The sequence below is a fragment of the Xyrauchen texanus genome, chromosome 12, assembly GCF_025860055.1.
Source record: "Xyrauchen texanus isolate HMW12.3.18 chromosome 12, RBS_HiC_50CHRs, whole genome shotgun sequence".
NCBI classification, from domain to species: domain Eukaryota; kingdom Metazoa; phylum Chordata; class Actinopteri; order Cypriniformes; family Catostomidae; genus Xyrauchen; species Xyrauchen texanus.
In genome coordinates this window covers 34380371-34401843 of record NC_068287.1, presented here as the reverse complement: position 1 = coordinate 34401843, position 21473 = coordinate 34380371, and the positions used below count along the sequence as shown (strand labels likewise).

Genomic DNA, 21473 nt, shown 5'->3' with positions numbered 1-21473 from the left:
AAAAAGTAGTTTAAAGTTTAAAATAGATTACTTACAGTTTGCGTCGTCGTTGTTCCCAGAATAGTCGGCACGGACTTATCTTTGAGCAACAGTTTTCTGGCAAAGCCAGCATCATATTGAGATTTGTTCTCAAAACAGTCATCCTTAAAATGTACAGAACAAACGCTTAAGTTAACACTGCCGTGACTGGGACGTCCGCAAAAAATAAACTGCATCCATTTTTCCCTGACGCCTGGATCTTTCGGCAGCTTATTCACAGGTTTTGTTTGACCACAGCCAGGAACAGCACATCTGTGTGGCATCGTAATTTTCCTGTGCACAAGTAGTCTCTGTCAGAGCTCGCTGTCCATCGACTGAACACTTGTGAGGCGACGGCGATACTGAAATGAGCGTAGTTGTCTTGCGCTTAAAGCGTAGTTATCTTGTGCTGGAGGCGGTCATATGCAAACGCTGGTACGTCACTTCTAACCGATCACGTCACTTCTAACCATGAATCCAGAACGAGCTGTATTTTGAGCTTGATTAAATAAATGATTCGTTTAGAATGGGGAGGACGTCTTAAAATATTAAACTTGCAGGACGTTTTAATGATACAAAGACCTCTTATATACAAAAAGATCAAGGCAAATTTGGTTTCTCATGTCATGACCCCTTTAAGAGTTTAATGTGATCTCAAGTCACATTAAATGAGATCAAACGGCTATTCGACAACGGAAATTTTATTGTCGACATTGTCGATAACGTCGACTAATCATCTCAGCCCTATTTGTCATTTTGTAATTATTCAGAGCTCATCTTATACTTAATATGTTCTCTTTGGCTGTCACCATTATTGTGATTTGTATGTCAAATAATAAGGTCCACGCGAGGTATTGTGTTAATGCGCATATATGTGTAATTAATTTCAAAATAAAAATAATTTCAGTTTTTCAAAATAAAAGCTATTCATATATATATAATTAGCATTTGATGTTTATTCATCAACAACATCAAAAATAAAACCAGGCCAAAATAGTTAGCTGTGAATTGTGAAAACTAATAAATTTCAGTGTATATATGCAAAAGAATGTGTGTATAATGTGTGACCAAAACAAAGGATTCTTCTTCTAGCTTGGTACACAGGGAAATATAAATTTGACAAATTTAATTGTATCATTACTTCTTCATCATTTTGGTAGACAGTAGCCTGTGTTAACATGTATAAACAATAAACATGTACATCAAACTACATATTTTGTTAGGCCTGCATTATTATTTTTTACGTGCACAGTGCAAGTATTTACACTGATATGTGGAACAAATGCTAGTTCAAGCTGACGAGCCAAACAACCTATGGTTTGGAATTTTAACTTGCTTATGGCACCATCTAGTGGTTATTTGTGAAAAAAATGTGTTTCAATGTTCATTGATCTATTTAAAATGGCTGCGGACTTGTGCGAAAAGTGACACTTATGTTGGGATAAATGACAGCTTATTTTAATAAAGTAAAATTGACAGTAATGATTATAATGTTATTGAAATTTTAAAATGAGTATATTATACTGAATATAAGCAACTTGTGTTATGTTTTAAATTTGAATATTATTTGACTGAAACCCCCTCTTTGGTCTGTTGTAGTCTTTTAAGTACCACTAAGAGCTAATGCATTAGCATAAAAGGGCTACATGGGGAGGGGCAGTTTATCATCTGAATGGTCAGACTTTATTCAGCTATTTGATCTGACAATGGTCGCTTCTTTTGTGTAGCCAGAGTGCCTGTACCTGTTAAATGGGTGTAAACTGGTCTCTAATGTAACTGTTATACGTGCTCTACAGTTCAATACAATTTTCAGTCATAAACATTTCTATCATATACAGTATATACATTTCTATAAAAAATATAAATAAATACATTTAATATATATATTAAACAGGCACTTTTTTTAAACATAAACCAAAGGCAGTTAAGGCACATTTTTAATAGAGATTTTTATTTGTACAAAACCATTTTGTACAAAATTAAGAAAACATACTATGGATATCCAGTCTACTTTTAAAAATAAAATACTTGAACACTTTTCTCATTTCAGCATGCAGATATCTGTACAACATACATACAATACCATTTAAATACTTCAAGTAATGCTTGCTCAATAGCTTAGTGGCTCAGCACAATCAGTACAGGCATATGAACCATCCCGCATCTCAATAGCTGTCTGTAGGTAATTGCTCCACTTGTAAAGTGAAGCTGTCTGTACAGCCGTTGGTTTATAACAACCCAGAGGTGAATACTTAGCAGTGGCACCGACACATCATGATCAGATCAGATCATTTCAGAAGTCTGTAATGTAAACAATGTAGACCTCTAGAACGGAGTCACATAATACACAACATGCACATGTCCACACACATACACATTCAAGCGCGCTCTCTCTCTCTCTCTCTCTCTCTCTCTCTCTCTCTCTCTCTCTCTCTCTCTCTCTCTCTCTCACACTCACACTCACACACTCACACACTCACACACTCACACACTCACACACTCAGAGTATCCAGGATTCATCGGGTCTCCAGAGTATAATTGGTGATGGTGATTAGGCGTGTTCCTCCAGGTTTTAGAATTTGAAGGTTAATCTGGCTGATTCCCAGATCGAGGCACAGAGAGCTGAACAACAGTGTAAGTAGACCTAGGTCGCTCTTTCAACAGTTCCAGAGGTTAAATAGGCTTGGCTGCTGGAGTTAGTTTGCCACAACACGGGATTGCATCCAGTCTAGACTGGCTGGTAAACTGTAGAGTGAAAGAGAAAGAGGTGGTTACAATAAATTAAATAAACTTGGCCCTCACCCGAGTTTTTCTTCATTAAGCTTAAAGCTGTTTCAATGTTTTTGTCTTTCTTGAGACGGGTCACTCAAAACAAGTAGACAAATTTGCATAGTGCCACAGAGACACAGTGTTCAAAAAAATTAACCTATCAAAGGCTTAATTATGGGTGTCTCTGCATATTAAGCTTGAATAGAAGAAATTACTTTAACAATGAAAAACTTATCTACTTCTTATATAATCTTCTCTTTATTAGGAACTTGACAAACAGTCAAATAATAATAAAAAAATCTATTTGGTTTTAAATAAACCTTACCATAATGCTAAATTCCACATTATGCCTCATTCAGTCTTATCTTGTTCAGTATCATCACATCCAATGAAAATAAATGATTTCTTAATGATTTGTCATCTCTATAGAGAATATATGAATAACTATAAGCAGACATGACCGGTTTGTTTTCTAATATCTAACATCATTCGAACAGAATTTTATTAATGTTGATGTATAGTTTAAAAAAACCTGCATGACACATAATTGTTGCCACATGACACAGTGTTGGTAAGAATGTCGGGTAGATAAGATAATCCAAAATTTCTGCCGGTTGTCAAATTTCTACCAATATATCACCCACCCCTAACAGACACACATAGACTAGACACCTATATAACCTAAGAAACACACATACCCCTCTCCAGTGAGAGCACAACAAGCCTGGACATGCCAGGAACGAGCGTTGAGCGAGCTGAGTGTCAGACTCTGGGAGATCTCCGCAGCAGTCATACTGTTCTTCATATCCTGCTTATTCGCCAAAACCAGCACTGATGCATTCTGCAGATCCTGTGTGGATGAGTGAGTAGTACAAAAAGTAAAAAAAAAAAAAAAAAGGATAACAGCAAGAGAAATTTGTTAGGATCCAACACATGTGCCAAGTACTTGAAATTCCCTTCATGAAATATATTCATAACAAGTGTCATTAAGCAGCTACATGGAAACTAACCTCGTGTGCAAGCATGCGATGAAGTTCTTCTTTAGTCACAGTCAAACGTTCTCGATCAGTGCTATCAACCACCAGGATGATGATCTGTTTCAGTTAAGGAGAAAATTAGTAAATGTTCTAAAGATTATTCCTAGACACATGCATGCAAATGTTGTTCTTACACATCATCTGATATACTTTTACTGCATCTGTCCCTCAGAGATAGACACAACCGGTGCAGCAATCATTAGTTTTACATAACTTGTTTCACATCAGCAAAGTCCGCAGGTTAAAGATACACACCTCTGTGTTACAGTAATACGAATTCCAGCTTGCTCTGAGACTCTCCTGCCCACCAATGTCCCAAACGAGAAAGCGTGTTTTCTTTACGGCAATTTCCTCCACGTTGCTGCCAATTGTGGGAGAGGTCTGCACTGCTTCTTTTGTTAAACTAGAGAGAACCATAGTAAAATCACATAAGTTACCAAGAAGACAAGACATGCTTTAAAAATCAGCATGGTATATTATTATCAACGGGCAAATGGTTTATACACAGGGTTGGGGAATAACTGAATACATGTAACAGGATTACGTATTTAAAATACTAAATATTAGTAACTGTATTCCAAATTATTGGTAATCGGAATAGTTACATTAAAAATGTATTTTGATTACTGAAGAGATCACTTTTCATTTTATTGTACTTTGTTTAATTTGACATTTAATCTATTCAGTTGGAAAACATTTATTTATATAAATACTTTTTTATGATTTGTTTCATTCATACGGATATGACATCATTGAGGAATTTTCCCATGGGAGCTTAATAGAGGAGCTACATTGTGTTTTTACAGCTTAACAAAGAACAATTAGAAACGCTTTGACAGATGAAACATAAATCCATTAAATGCACTATTACATGTTATGTCAGTGTTTTTTATGTGGTTACGGTACTTTTACAAGGAGTGCTAATCAATGTAGCCTTTAACATTGTATAGAAAGCTACTAACAATATATGTTCTGCCTCATTCTATGAACTGAATCCACATATGATTAGAGAAGGATATCGATGTGTACACTCAGTGGGGTTTTGAAGTTTGGAGCAGCAAAAATATTTAACCTTGTGTAAATCGCCATGTAAACATTTAGCTTTATGCCAAGCTAAAATGCTATTTCTTGCCTTTACATGCATCTGGTACCAGGCGGGATTATATTTTATAATGAATTCTATGACAAAAATGTACATTGGAGCAGAACTTTTTTCTCTAGTTAGACCTTTGATACTAGAGGAAATATGTACTGCAAAAATTGTATTCTTAATGAAAATATAAATATTGTTTTTCTATAACAATACCTAAAAATCATTAAAAACAAGACACATTTAGTTGAGCAGGCAAAACTGCATTCGATATTTAGTCATTTTTTTTCTTCAGAGAAGTAGATTTTCTCACTTTATTTACTTGTTTATAGTCAAAACAAGTGAAAAAATCTGCCAGCTGAAGAATTAATCCAAAGTAGAATAGTCTGAATTTGAGTAATCTAATGGACTACATTACAAATGACCTTTTTCAGCATGTACTCTGTAATCTGTAGCAGAATATTTTTGAAAGTATCCTTCTGAACCCTGTTTATAAAGCACAATTGACTGATACATGGCAGCGTGACATTGCTGTGGTAGTATGAATGGCATGTGGTTATCCTGTTCATATTTTCAAGTTAAAATACTTACAATTGGTAAAGAATTGTGGTCTTCCCAGCATTGTCCAATCCGACAATAATTACTTTATGTTCTAGAAGGAAAGAAGGAGATGTCAGTGGACACAAAAAACACAGACACATTAGCTAATTACTTTGTACGACAATGTATATAGTTATATTTGTTGTGATAAAATACACGGCATGCATCTCTGACAAATCAGTATTTAGTGGTCTGTATTTGTTCAATTATTAGTTTGATTTCAAGAAAGTTCAAAAAAAAAATTGAGGACATTGGTAAAGAATAACAGTAGATAAGCAAAAAAATAAAATAACTGAACTTTGAACCTAACAGACTGCATGTATTGAGGCTTATCTGAAATTTAGGAACAGGACGTCTTAACACAAGAATTGCATGAACACTAGCAGAAAAAGTAGTTTTCCTGTATCATATTTTTCAATGGCATTTTCTCAACGAAGTTAAAACAAAGTACAGGATGTGAATCTTTTCAATAGACTTGTTACTTTTACTAATGTGGCTCAATACAAGTAAAGCCATGTTTACAGCATCTCGAAGGTAAAAAAGCAGTGAACAATATTGAAAATAATAAAAACATCCTCTTACCTCTATCCCCGAACACAGTCATCAGTTTAGCGAACAGCAGTCCCATTTCCGTAGACAGTCAATCTAAATTGTGGGTTTTGCCGATAAATCACAATGGGTTTTCTTAATTTGCCCGATAGTTGAGGTGGATTTATTAAACGGACTCCTTTGAATCTTTAAATCTGGCTTTGAATACTAAAACAGCTCAGTTAAAACAGTGACCCAACGATGGAACAAACGATAGTATTCCCTTTCTTGCTGGTCGGTATCGTCAAAAAATCTTTTTTGTTAAAATGTCTTTAATATGGACGCAATGATAAGAAATTCTTTCCTCGAGAGCCCGTTATTTAATTCGATTATCCCTGTGCTCTGATCCGCAAAACCGGGGCTGGAATACGAAATTTAGTCGTGTTTTCTGTGGGCGTCCGCATATTTAAACGATGAGTGATGACGCATAGGTCGCGTCACGCGTTTCAGGAGTAGTCGAAACGACAATCCCCATTGGACGCCTACGAAAATGACGCACGAGGCGGTGCTTGGGTTGTTATCCGGTGTGTTTTATTTTCGCACAGGGGAATTTTAGAGGATGTTTTAAGGAAATGTAGTTTTGACAGAAAGTGAAAGAAAGCCCTTGGAATTCCCTGGACTCTCTGTTTGGTTTCTGAACACTTGATTTATTACCATCAATATGGCATCCATACATAGGGGCCAGCGTACGAAAATTCACGAGAGTTCATGTCATCATTTATTCACCCTCATGTTATTTCACACTCTTATAACTTTCTTTTGTCCATGAAACGCTAAAGCAGATGTTAGCCAGTGTGTTAGTCTCAGCCACCATTCACTTTCAATACATATTTTTTACATACAATGAAAGTGAATGGTGATTGAGGCTAATGTTCCCTTCAAGTGGATTTGGAAATATCGTAATTATGATACTGAGTTGCCAAGATAGGAGGAGAGTATGGTTTATGTAATGAAATTTCTAAATACAGCTAATTGTTAGTGTTTGCCGTTTTGATCAAATAAATGTATGTATATCAGCAACCATTCTATGCATGCTGTACATTTTTACACCATAAAAATAGCTTGTATCTGAACAAATTATTATTATATTATTAAATTATCATCAGCAAGCTGAGTGATATGTATTATTGTGTCAATATAAAAGTTCATTAAGAAATATGAATGAATTAACCTGGCCTCGTCCATGTTTCCTGTTCTTCCCGACAACAAAGCATGTGAACACGACATAGGCCTACTCATAATTACACGTTCAGAAGTAGGAACATTCCAATAGCACAACATTTTACTTAACATCTGTTGTGTTATGTGGAAAAAAGAAATTCATACTGGTCTGGAACAACATAAGGGTGAATAAATAATGACAGAATTTAAATTTTCATGTGAACTATCCCTTTAACTAATCGCATGAGTTTGGAGTAAACTACTTAGAGTTTATTTTTGTGATTTAAACTTCATATTGAAAACATAATAATTGCACAAGAATTTAGCAACGTCATGGAACCACAACAGACTTTCATACATGCAATGTCACCCATTATACTCTTTCCTTCCCTCTTTACAGATTTGATCTGACCATGATGAATTTCCTGTTGTCACTGTCATTCTAAGAGCTTCATGCAATAATTTCCTGAACTGAAAAAGATTTCAAAACACACATTTACACCCCCACACTTTTTTTGTTTAGATTTTTTGTGCAAAGTATGCATCTATTTATTGTGTCTCATTTTGAAAGTTTTACTTCTGAAATGTCTTGGTATGTGTAATAATGAGACATATGAGAGCGGTTGGTACAGGAAGCACAGAAACATACAGTTTGCAAAGCCTATGTATGCACTGAAGTGTTTGTGCACGAGTGTGGTGAAGTGAAATTACACCTGGGCAACAGCTGCGTAAAGGCTTTGTTGTTGTCTCTTTTTGGTATTACTATGAGTCACCTGTGAACAAAATGAGGATATATTTCCCCGGTTTATGCAGACAATCAAATAGAGTCCTACTTGTGAATGTAATTTTTCAGGATTTTTGCAAATTAACTCAAAAAGTTTTAAAGGGAAAGGTCACCCAAAAATGAAAATTCTGTCAACATTTACTCACTCTCGTTGTTTCAGACATTCTTTTTTTCAGTGGAACACAAAAGGAGATATAAGGCAGTAAGTCTGAGTCACCATTTACTTTCAATGCAGCTTTGTTTAATACACTGAAAGTGAATAGTGAATGAACCTAACATTCTGTATAACATCTCCTTTTGTAAGTCGCTTTGGATATAAGTGTCTGCTCAATAAATACATGTAAAATGTAACTCATGTGAATTCTGAAGTTTGACTGTAAACCAAGATTGCCCCCATAAATGAGAGGTGATAAACATCTTTTCAATTATCTCCCACACCCTGTTGTCTCTACCCTCTATTGTTTCCTTGATCCTTCCTTTTTGTGTTCTTCCTGGCCCCCCACCACCAGATATTTGTTCTCACTCTTTCTTCCCCCTTCACTTGACACCCTTTACTTGCTCCCTCTCCATTCATGTCTTCTTTTGCATCTCAAAAGTCCTTTGTGAACTGTATTAAAGGGATAGTTCACCCCAAAATAAAAATGCTGTTATCATTTACTCACCTTATGTTGTTCCATACCCATGATTTAAGTAAATACATTTTTATTTTTATTTGAACTCTACCCCTTTACTCTGTATCAATTTTGCCCAGAGTAACTGTTAAGAAAATACAAACAGAACAGAAAACAGTTGATCCAGAGTAATATTTTTAATTAAAATATTAATTTATCCACAGATTAAAAACAAAAAGTAAAATGGAGCTACAATCAGGCACCAAAGAATAAGTTTTTCCTTATATTTTGAAACAATTGCGATAATGCAACAATAACATTATTTAGTAAGCTATCTACTTGTATATTTAGCAAACTTCTTTATGATAATCTTTTAAAACATAGGTGAGGGTAAAAAGAGGCTCAAAGACATTTACCAATGCTCTGGTTACAATAAAATAGTAAAGACAACAGGTTATCTCCCCTTTCATACAGACACACACACAAACACACACAGTCCTGGCTTATAAATTGGCCACAGAGATAACAACACAATAAGCAGCTGCAGGAGAGTTTGGCAGTCAGACATTATGTGGCCCAGCGGGTGTGTGGTTATGTCAGTGTGAGTATATACTTTCAGTGTGAAGTGAATTAAACTCTCATGCAATAAATACCTTTAACTCTAAATGATTAAAGGGATGGTTCACCCAAAAATGAAAATTGTGTCATCATTTTCTCAACCTTTATGCTGTTCCAAACCTGTATGACTTCCTTTTTTTCTCCAGATCACAAAAAGAGATGTTAAAAAGAAAGTTTTCACTTCCATTGTATTAAAAAAAAAATCAGTCAACAGTCTTCAACATTTCTCTTTTGTGTTCCACGAAATAAATTCTCCAGGTTTGGAATGACTTGAGGGTGAGGAAATAATTATATCACTTTTACTTTTGGGGGAACTATTCTTTTAAATGACTAGCAATGTAGTGCAAACATGTCGCTTTGGAAACTTGGTTAAATGGCAGTGTAGACCACAATCACGACACACAAAAACAACGACTGAATGTGTGGCACTGAGTTAAGACAACCCACCATGGTTGTAGTGGACATGGCCTGATGAAAGATTACGGCACTTGTGATTAGTTTGCCTGTAACTGACATGCGAATAAGGCAGAACATTTGGCATCTGAAGGCAGTGGTACATTAGCGGCACAATGCTAAAAGCCCTTGGACAAGCACAGAAGATGGGACAGAGCCGAATACACTCAACACAAAGCTAGTTCAAAAGTGGTCTCTAAAGTTTCATACTGATATTTAGTTTGAAAAATCTTTGAGTTTTTTGTTATTCTATTTTTCAAATACCTTATAGTTGCATATTAACCTTTTATAAATGCATATTGATATGGATTAACATTGGTGCACATTGTTGATGCATGTTAGCCCTATTAAACTACAGTCTGTACATGAGCACCACAGCGCCCCTCTCAGACTGGAGGAGCACACAGCAGCGGTGGCACTCTGGAGAGAGACAAGGTTTTAATAGGCTAAAAAGAGGATAGACCTTTTGAGACTCAATAAATAGAATTAAATATGCAAAAAACATGCTCTGCAGTAGTGTAGGCTGGGAAATTAAAATGGTGGAGTGCTCCCAAGACTTTTGTGGATCACAAAGAACCTGTTTAAGACAACAGAGAATGGACACACACACACACGCACCCAACGACCATACACACATACGTAAATTTGCAACATTTTGGTTATACATTCTGAATCATGTTTAATGCTCAGCAGGAACAGTTACTAACCTCATAATGATTAGGATTCATGCAGTACTATACAAAGTAAAATACAATGAAGATGAATTTGAAACAAACCAAGGGTTTTCTACATATCCTCCTTCAAAAACAGGATAAAACTAAATACATAATGGCAGAGTAATTTGTATAGGTAATGTGAATATTATGAGTGTCAGCTATACAGTGTTTTTCAATGATTGTGTTTTTCTCTGGGTTGTAAACAGATCCAACTTTAGAGATTCTACTTCAGTGTCATTCTACACAACTAATCACCCACCACCTGCTCATCTTTATGGTCTTCTACTGTATCCTCTCCTGGGGCTGTATTACAGAAACATTCTAAACTAGAATCCTATCTTATCTCTATTGTAACCATGGCAATTTCAGAATCCTATCTTTTACTTGTCATCTCATAGAGGCATGCCAACACTTATGTTTTCTTCTGAAAAAGCATATATTTTGCTACATTTACGCCTCTCATCCACACTAAAACGGTGGTTTCCTCCACCAAAATGGCAAAAAAAAAACTAAAAAGCATCAAATTTCAAGAACTGATTAGACTATGACTATGGTCACATTTACACAAATCCATTTAAAGCATGTAATTTCGGTGACACTAGCACCACCAAACAGAATTGCAAAAATGTACTTTGTTTTCAAATAAGCTTTTTGAATATGCCTTCCATCTGCTGTTGGTCAAACAAAGGAATAGGCTTGCATCAAACTCACACCATTGGTTCAGTAGAGCTGATGGGATGGGTTAAAAACAAAAAGCAGTTTTAATAGCACCACAGAAACACACTGTTTACAGTTTTCAAGAAAATGTACCTATGAATGGTTTACTAGTTGTCTCTGCATATTAAGCTGGGAAAAAAAATATATATATTGTAATGAGGGCTTGACATTAATGCTTGTATTTTTAAAGGGGCAAGTGAAAGAGGATTTTACTTGTCTTACCAGACAAGCAGCCTGATTAAAATGTCAATAACGAAAAAATAGCTGGCTATATTTGTGATGCAATTGCTGTTATGAGCGATGCAAAATCCTGTTTATGAACAACGAAGCAGATTATAGAGCTACGTCTACTTTATTCTGGTGAGCATTGACTAAAGTTTTAATACTGGCATAACTTACTCACCTAATGTATCACAAACACATATATAATTTATTCTTTCATCCTTGGACCACAAAAGGAAATGTTAGGCAGGGTGTTATTCTAAGTCACCATTCACATTCATTGTACTGAAAAAAGATGACTGACAGTGAATGGTGACTGGGGCTAACATTCTGACTTTGCATTTCATTTAAAATTCTCTCTTCTGTTGGCTTGGAACAAGAAGTTGAGTAATCGTGACAGAATTTTAATTTCTGGGTACTATCCTTTTAATGACCTGTATTTGTATTTGATTTGCAGAGAAAAACAATGTTAATGTAAGTTGGTACATGATTGTAAGTCTTGCTTGAATACAAGTGACTAAATATTGATGAGAATATTGCTTTGAAAAAATTATATTTACACCACAGTTGAAAAAATGTCCTTTTTTTACCTGGTCAAGTGAATGACCAATTTGCTTGTCCGAAGGACAAGCACATGACAATCCTTAATGTCAAGCCCTGTTTTAACACAGAAAAAGTTACATACACCTCCATTTTAAAGGTGCACTCAGTACAATTTTAGCTGGCTCTTTTTCCTCCCAATAATACCAGTGGTTTTGGACCTTATACTAATACCTATCATCAAAGATACACAAGTTTGTTTACTAACTGCTGATGCTTCACAACGAATATTGTTTATCTTCAGTTTATTTTTTAGTCTGTGTTAGTCTCCATCTATTCACTGGACTGTGACCGCACTGCTACGACTCATGAGGTTTCGGGGCTTGATGTTGAGAGCTGTAGGTCGTAGTGGTTTGATTCATCACTCAAGCTTTTGGACATTTTATATTTCCATTTTCACTCATTCTGTTTGGACTGTCTTCGGATCACACTCTTGCTGATCCACACCTCTGTTGTTGTCTGTAGTAAGTATATTGTGTTTGTTATTATATTGTTTGGTTTGCTTGTTTCGTTTACATGTATTTCTATGTTTGAGCATTGGCTAAAAGCAAAATGTAAAAGTTAACATGTAATTATTATTTTAGTAGTAGTAGTAGTAGTAACAGTAGCAGTAGTAATGAGGTTTTTCATGTGATGTCAACATGGCAGCATTGACCCACTCAATGTAAAATGAAATGGCTTTTAACAGGCTACTGACATAGCTGGAGTCTATTGTGAGTGCACATGAAGTACTATACTTTTATGTGTGAAACTTTTTTTAATTTGCAAAAACGTACTGAGAGCGCTTTTACGTTTCCAAACATCATTGTTTTATAAAATATACAGTTATTGTGAGCTGTTTTGAAATGCTCCGTTTTCAATTAAGAAAATGCTGTTTCTTTTTCTAGGCGTAAACATAGCTAAATTAATGCATTTTTACACAAGAACATTAGTGTGGACATTGCCTGAAAGGGATAGTTCACCCAAAAATTACAATTCGGTCACTTGTGTGACATTCTTTGTTCTGTAGATCAGAAAAAGAGACGTTGGGCAGAATGTTAGCCTCAGTCACCATTAACTTTCATTGTATGGAAAAACAATACAATGAAAGTGAATAGTGACTGAAGCTGTCTGTCTCTAAAATTCTGCCTAATGGCGCTGTCACATTTACCTTTGCAGGGCGAATTTCCGCAGGCAAAGAAGGAGTGGGCGGGTATGGAGCATCAAAATTACCAAGCAGTCTCTTTTTTTAATGCTGCACTTTAAACTCCAGTAAAGTTAAGTTAATAAGAAACTTGCCTTTAAAATTAAATCCTTGTTCCCTGTGAATATTCAATGTTCAGTAGCTGTGTACGAAGCACCGCCCACACAGAGGTCACTGCCAAACCAAGCAACATCCAACTTGTTAAAGCAGTGAAGTTCACCAGACTTGAACTCCACGTGAAATCCGTGAGGGGAAATTCTTAGCTTGCAGTAGTCAGTGCCAAACTCACAATTGTGAAGATTCCCACTGAGATGACAGTTTCACCTGTGGAATTTCACTGTGCAAAGGTAAATGTGACCGCCCCTTAACATCGCCTTTTGGGTTCCACAGAAGAAAAAGCCTTTTGACTAAGGAACAACATGAGGGTGAGTAAATGACGACAGAATTTTCATTTTTGGGTGAACTATCCCTTTAACTGAAGACATAAGATCGGAAGATTCTGTAATACAACCTCTGTTATCCAAGTAAACCTGCCCTAGCGGATATATACATCTCTGCTCCACTCCTCCTGGTTATGATTACGGCCAGTGGTCGCTCCTCCACCTTCTCCATCCTGACAGTAACGCTCCCTCAGCTTGCCTCGTCCGCGCTGGTGCTGACTGACTGGTGGTGGGACCACATTGAGGTTCTCCTGATCAGGTTCTGCCCCTTCATCCTCCCAGGAGGCTTGGCGAGGAGCGTGGTGGGCGGGATTTAGGCGGTAGCGACATGGGTCTGGTTCCTCGTACGGATCTGTCTCCATGTCATCTGTGTAGGCGGAATCACGGCTGCCCTGGGTCTCTGAATCAAACGTGTCCTGCCGTGAAAGACCCCGCCCCCCTGTAAGCAACTGGCTGCGCGAAGAGCGCAGGGGCTGCTTGCCACCCAGGTCACTCTGGTAGTCTTGGAGACTGCCACGTTCAGGCCCTCCCCTCTTCTGTTCTCCATGCACCAGGAATGGCCCCTACATCAAGCCACACCCCCAAAACACCAACCGGGCCAATGCGCATGCAGACACACAAAACAGAGCAAGCAGCATGTTAATGCAAAGGTTAGAGTTCAGCTTTTAGTTACAAAAGATTCAAAATAAGGTTAGCATGTTTTTTCAACACATTCCATTCAATACTATCGCCACATTACCATATGATATGATATGAGGTAAGATATGAATTGCTATGTTAAATGAGTCTATAACTTACAAACATTAAAATACATCCCTAATGCATGCTTTTTTGGGAAAAAGACCCAGCATACTGAAAGCCAGACACTCATTCAAATTTCATACATTGCATTATTATGTTTTTTGTGGTTGCAAAATGCTATTACAGTGAGTGTGTTTACATGCACACCAATACGCTGATAACTACCAAAAATCAGCTTATTCATAAAATCCGACAATGCAAGAAAAACATATTTTCATAAGACTTGAAATCACCAGATTATTAACTGCGTTTGATGTCAAAACAGCCATGCACACAACACTTGCACACATTGTATAAGCTGGTAAGAACGCAAAGTCGGGAGTATTGGGCAAAAATCGGTTTATGCTTAAACCGTTTATGACCTTACCCTGACAAAGGAATGCCGTTTATGGCATTTACATTAGAACACACTTTGTCGGCATAATCACATATAATGTTAATGATAATTAAATAATCCGTGTAAGATGTATGTGCATGTAAACATGCTCACTGGCTAGAAAAAACCTCAAATGTTAGTTACCTCTTTGATTTTGCCTGTAGTTTACTTTATTCTTGTTAAAATGCAATTTGTTTTTGCAATAATAACAAAATCTTCATTAAAAATACCCAGTAATAATATATATATATATATATATATATATATATATATATATATATATATATATGTTTTAAAAACATTACAATGTTAAATGCATCTGACAAACTCATTCAAAGCATGATGCACACACCAATGTACACCATGTAAAAAACAAACTAACTATAAGCGCCCTCTTGTGGCCATTTTAAATACATTGCTAAATGAGAAATCTGTGCAAGCTTCATATGTTAAATTAGCTGATGATTAAAAATCCAGTCATTGAAGCTAAATTTTTGGAGCCAAAGAGCATCTCTAATTGCAACCTCTGAAGAAAAATCTACTCTAAAAAATAAATAGAAATATCGATCAAAATATATTTGTATTTTTATCTGGAAGAAATCCAGTGAAATGACCTTTATTTGAATATTTGAGTTGTCCTTTGGCTATAAAACAATAAGTCCTAATTTATAAAAAGAGCATCTCACTGCCGTGATGGTGGCACTTTGGTCTCCTAGACAACCAGACAGTGGAGACTGAGAAGGATGCTCATTTCATCTTGTTCAGATTGCGATGAGATAGTTGTCAATATGCACACACTGACACACAGGAATTGATCCATCTCCTGTCTGCCTCACTCACAAAAAACACTCTCACTCACCGTCTCTCACTTTTGAACACAGACACACAAACACACACTTTTGTTGATCTTGGGTAAACAACACTGGCGTCAATGCACGTACACAAGCTCCCATTAGAATTTAGACTCGGTGTTAATAGGATAATGGATATGAGTGCATTTTGCAGGGCTGGTGCCATGGCAACCTGGAAGAGGGCAGTGATCTGAACTACGTTACCCAGACGACAAGAGGCTATTGGAGAGTCCGGGCAGGCATTTTAAATGAAAGGAGGGGTAATGTGTGTGTTTGTGTGGACCATGCTATGCAAGACTTATGATTATTTTGATCATGTTGTGTATGGGTTTGGGTGCATGTTAGATTACATTAACTACACGTATTTTTAAAATTGAGTTATGCTCAACTATGCTCAGATTTTAAGAAAACTGCATGTGAAAATTGGAATAACTACAAAGCCCACACTAAAACCAAGTAATTTTGAGGCTATTTTTCTCAGCTTCTGTGTTTGTGTAGTTGCTGCAATTTGTATGGCACTTTTTGTTTGTTTTTCTGTTACATTCCTTGTAATCATTGAGAGATCAGTCCAAGAAGAGGAGCAGAGACAGAATAGAGAATTACAGTTGAGCATTCTTTTCTCTTGAGCAGCCATCTGTATTTTTCTGTGATTTTGTTTGCCACTGAGGATGAGAGACCTTTCCCTTAGTCTCATCATAATCCTGGCCCCGCCTTAGAGGGCATGTTCCTCTTCCACATGCCCCTCCCCTTTCAGAGGGGAACCATCAAGGAGCTCCATGTTGCGACGAAGAGAAGTGAGCACCTGTACCTGCAGGTTGGAGACGGGTTCGGGTGAGGCAGCCAGGGCGGCTGTGGCCATGGTACGGTTGAGCAGAGGGTTGGGTGGGTTGCAGCTGGGAGGGTGTGTGGCTTTCCAGTAGGCCTCCAGGTACTCAGCCAGATGTTCACATGCATCTTCCAACTGATTCTCATCTAAAATTATGTCAAAAAGCTCCTGAAAGAGAGAAATTATAGTTATATGTAGAAGATAATACAAGTTCTCTAACTAGGGGTGTAGGCATTATATGCCATATGGTGGGCCTGCAAAAAAGTTTTGATCAGAATATAAAATGGGCTTCTCAGAGATATTTAATATTAAAATATGTCCATTGTGGTTGGGTGTGGATGTCAACACTTTGGTTTCTTACGTTCTATCATTCTTCAGATGATTTGAGCATTTTGAGAACCTTCTTTGCATACTGATCAGCCTACTTCTGTTTGTCTTCTCTCTTGGAGGGCTTGCTATTCTTTATGATATCTCAGAGTCTATTTAGCAGAGATGGGACACTTCTATTTAAATGAATGGGAGAAATTGGAACGCTCAGTCAAGAAGCTCTAGCACCCAACAGTCCCCGCCTGGAGCGGTCAGGGCCGCTGCCAGGGGCGGAGAAATTCCCTAACGGCCGCTGAAACGCGGCGGGGTTTAAGACCGCCGACCGCGAGCGGGGAGGGGCTCACTGCCGTCCGCCTGGAGCGAGAGAACCGCTGCGGGGCGTTCCGTCTGCCAGGGGCTGGAGGACTGCCTCTGATCCGCCCGGAGAGGCGTGGCTGTAGTCCGATATAGGGTGGAGGAGTGGCCGAGGAACAAGCTGCAGCGTATCGGAGAACTGGCGAGTAAGAGCTTTTTTTTTTTCATCTCTCTCTCCTCTCTCTCTCTCACTGTCGCTCTGCGTTGGCCTTTTCCCTCTTTTAAATTTTACAGTTTTTTGGGGGTTACTACACTGTTACAGGAAGTAATTTTAATAATTTTAATAATTTCTGTTTCCCTCCCCTTGTCCCCTCCCTCGTCCAGGTAGATGGGGATGACCTGCCGGCAGACTAGACGTAAAGCACGCCCTCCCCAGCCTGAGAGAACAATGGAGCAATGTGGCAGGGCGGAGGGTGGGGCCGGGTCGTGATTCTACACACCCAGTCCCGCTAATTATGCCTCCGTGAGGGATAAAGGTCAACTGCAGAGGATCATGCGGGAGAGAGAGATCATTAACGGACATGTCCGTCATGTGTGTGTGCTTATGTTGTCTTTTAAGTTTATCGTTAAACTATTATTTATATCGTCAAGCCGGTTCTCGCCTCCTCCTTTCCATTGATACCTTTACATATGCCCACTTGACAGTGATAAGGACATCCTTGTTAAGAAATCTAGCATACAGAAGTCATATCTCTACTGGCAGCACTTAACTAACCATTGACTTCAATTGTGTGGAAAAAAGATGCAATGAAAGTGAAAGGAGACCAGTGTTGGGTAAGTTATTTTAAAAAGTAATCCACTATAAATTACTAATTATTCTTCTAAAATTGTAATCAAATTACTTTACTAATGACATAATTGAAAAAGTAACCACTTACTAATTACGTTATATTTAAGTTACTTTCTAAAACCCTTTACATGTAATGCATTACACTACTTTTTTTGACAAAAGTAATTAGATTACAGAAACAAATTACTTTGTAATTGGATTACAACCAACACTGATGGTGACTGAGGCTAACATTCTGCCTAACATCTTTTGTGTTCCAAAGAAAAAAATAAAGTCAAAAGGGTTTGAAACAACAAGTGTGAGTAAATAATGACAGAATTTTCATTTTTGGCTGAACTATCCCTGTATAGACACCTATCTATGACTATTCTCTTGGCTACCACATTAGAACCAATAGAAAATTATAAAATCTTACATTTGTATGAATAAATAACTAAAATACTTATAGACAAGCACACACGTTTTCATACAGCCACAAACATATCCATGGCCTGAAATGAACACCTGTCAAATGTTTAAAATATTATATTATATTAAAATATCTCCATAAAATTCTTTAAAAAAGCAGTTACATTTTTGTTTTCTCCCCTTTTCTCCCCAATTTGGAATGCCCAATTTCCAATGCGCTCTAAATCCTCGTGGTGGCATAGTGACTCTCCTCAATCCGGGTGGTGGAGTACGAATCCCAGTTGCCTCTGTGTCTGAGACCGTCAATCCACACATTTTATCACGTGGCTTGTTGAGCATGGAGACTTCACGGTATTCTCCGCGGCATCCACGCACAACTCACCATATGCCCCAACGAGAGCAAGAACCACATTATAGCGACCACAAGGAGGTTAACCCAATGTGACTCTACCCACCCTTGCAACCAGGCTAAATAGTTGCTTAGGAAGCCTGACTAGTGTCACTCAGCACACCTTGGATTAGATCTTGTACTCCAGATGTGGTAGTCAGTGTCTTTGCTTGATGAGCTACCCAGGCCCCCAAAGAAGTTCAATTTTAAATACGCATACAGTATTGTTTATTTGTCTGTCAAATCCACTTGAAAAGCAATAGAACATTTAAACATCTGACTGGCTTTTTTCATCTTTCAGCCATCTTGGATGGTAGGCTGAAAAGTTAAGTTCGGACCCTGAACCTATACACATACATATACGCACACACAAATACTCACAGGAGGACATTGTGCTAGTTTATCAGCTGCCACCATTTGGACGTTGAGATGTTTGGCCTGAGATTTACCCCTAGACTTTATCAGCCTCTGCAACACCTGACAGAAAGGGAGATACCATAGAATAAATATGTGTATAAACAAAAGTGTGTTTTTGAGACAAATGTTTGAGAATCAGTTTGAGTTTGAAGTTTTTACCTTTATATTTTGTAGTATTTACCTTTGGAGAGGCGATCTTGATGTAGACTATGATAGGTGCTAGTGATGTCTTGGCCAGTTGAGATGGATGGTTGATTGTATCGGCATCCAGAGCCACTAACTGGAGTGTTCGAGCCAGCTCAAAGATTCTTTCTATCTCGCTTTGTACTTCAGCTGCCAGAAGGAGAGATGACAATCTACATTAACTCAAATAAATCTAAGCACAAAAATCTCCACTTTGTTAGTTTACACTACATGTTTGTTGACAAAAATCTATAAACTGAAAATTCCTATGCTAATAAGTATTTTGAAAAATATGTAGACATACTTTCATAAGATCTAAATAGAATTGTTCACCCAAAAATGAAATTCTCTCATCATTTACTCACCCTCATGCCATCCCAGATATGTATGACTTTCTTTCTTCAGCAGAACACAAACAAAGATTTTTAGAAATATATCTCAGATCTGTAGGTTCATACAATGCAAGTGAATGGTTGCCAGAACTTTGAAGGTCCAAAAACTTATAAAGGCAGCAAGAAAGTAATCCAGACTACTCCAGTGGTTAAATCAATTTTTTCTGAATATTTAATTATTTTTTTACTATAAATCTCAATTTTTATTTTCACTTTCACATTCTTCTACTTTTGTTTGTGATGATTCAGATTCTTTGTGCACATCGCCACCTACTGGACAGGGAGGAGAATTTATAATAAAAAATAAAAAAGGACATCAATATTGATCTGTTTCTCTCACACACCTATCATATCACTTCTAAAGATATAGATTTAACCACTGGAGTAGTCTGGATTACTTTTATGGTGCCTTTATATGCTTTTTGGACCATTAATAGTCACAATTCACTTGCACTGTAAAGAGATTAAATAATCTTCTAAAAATCATTGTTTGTGTTCTGCAGAAGAAAGTAAGTAATACACATCTGGGATGGCACGAGGGGGAGTAAATGATGAGTTTGACTTTTTGGGTTAACTATCCTTTAAGACCAGGAATGCCAGGAATGCATCTTCATTATTTTGTATCTTTCAATTAAGTTTTTTTCCACTAGTTTTAAACATAAATTTTACTAAATTAATTTTGTTTCTTATCTTCTAACAGCCACTTTTGCAGTACAGTGTATATCATAGAGACCAGTTCTGACAGCACACACATACACACTTCCAAATTCAATGAATAATGTGTATTTCAATAAAACTTACCTCACAGTTTTATTTCACAGTCAAACCTTCTGCTGTGTTAGCAGTTATCATGCACATGGGGGTAATTGCCACCTATTCGTGGTAATTAATAGAATAAATGCATGTGTGAATGTGTAGTTAGTTCCATTTAACTTTAAGTAAATGGAACGCTGAACGGCGTTTTCAAAAGAGTGGATGATGGCCAGAGTATCTGGTTATTTGCACTAATCCATGTGAAATCTCTTTAATTATGTAGGTCAGTGTGTATGAACATGTGTAGGTGTGAAAAGTTATATGTTAACTGGCATCACTTTATACAGTGACTCAGAACAAGTCCATTAATTCGATCACTTTTTAGAAAGGAATTCATCCCAATTTTCTACTGAAACTTGCCAAGCTACAAGCAACTCGTATTTAAAAACAAAAAGTTAAACTACAGTAAATTTAACCTCAAGATAAAGCAGTTAATTGCACTACAAAAAGTTGAACAACTACATTCAAGCTATTTAAGGGGTAACATCTTTTTAGGTTACATAATGTATATCAAGAAATCAGAGCAGTATTTTTCTGCAACAAAAACAACACAGATCTCAATTAAGGTGACTGCATCAAACTTGAACACATACATTTACACTAAACACAACAACAACAAAGAAACACCTTTATTAATGTAACTGAATGCCCTACTAATAGAACTGAATTAACCCTAACCCTAATTAATACAACTAAATCTCTTATCACAAAAACCACAAGGGGAACACCTGGGTCCCTTGGTGCATACAATGGGCAAGGGAGAGAGAGTTCAGCGTGAGTTGAACACCAAGGCCCCCATGCCCCTCCACATGCACAATACAACCTTGAGAGAATTGACCTTATTAACCCTAATTCTTGAAGGAATAAGACCATGTTCTCTCACTTCGTGAACATATTTGTGTAACTCTGCACCTCACAATTGAACTCCTTTCAAAATCTA

General features: G+C 37.1%; 2 protein-coding genes across 5 annotated transcripts in view; both read right to left on the bottom strand.

Moving 5' to 3' along the window:
• Positions 1-1943: 1943 nt before the first annotated feature.
• Positions 1944-6487, bottom strand: arl5c (ADP-ribosylation factor-like 5C). Its single transcript, XM_052139765.1, has 6 exons — positions 6097-6487; positions 5506-5566; positions 4080-4227; positions 3798-3881; positions 3486-3637; positions 1944-2763 (listed from the first exon to the last, which is right to left on the bottom strand). Exons 1-6 carry the CDS (start codon positions 6140-6142, stop codon positions 2715-2717), a joined length of 540 nt encoding a protein of 179 aa, XP_051995725.1. The 5' UTR covers positions 6143-6487; the 3' UTR covers positions 1944-2714.
• Positions 6488-8855: 2368 nt separating this feature from the next.
• Positions 8856-21473, bottom strand: part of cacnb1 (calcium channel, voltage-dependent, beta 1 subunit) — a 70702-nt gene continuing 58084 nt past the window's right edge. For 2 of the 4 annotated variants that reach the window (XM_052138412.1, XM_052138413.1), the window contains exons 11-14: positions 19327-19478; positions 19110-19205; positions 16444-16629; positions 8856-14170 (exon numbers count right to left, since the gene is read on the bottom strand). In XM_052138412.1, the coding sequence (XP_051994372.1) occupies positions 13703-14170; positions 16444-16629; positions 19110-19205; positions 19327-19478 (902 nt within the window). In that variant the 3' untranslated portion in view covers positions 8856-13702. The other 2 variants (XM_052138414.1, XM_052138415.1) reach the window with 1 other exon arrangement.

Excerpts from the sequence above, each read along its gene's own strand:
- arl5c (XM_052139765.1), bottom strand. The coding sequence starts at position 6,142 with ATGGGACTGCTGTTCGCTAAACTGATGACTGTGTTCGGGGATAGAG. Across the intron at positions 5,567-6,096 it reads GACTGTGTTCGGGGATAGAG|AACATAAAGTAATTATTGTC; the intron begins GTAAGAGGATGT and ends CTTTCCTTCTAG. Across the intron at positions 4,228-5,505 it reads ACCACAATTCTTTACCAATT|TTTAACAAAAGAAGCAGTGC; the intron begins GTAAGTATTTTA and ends GGTTCTCTCTAG.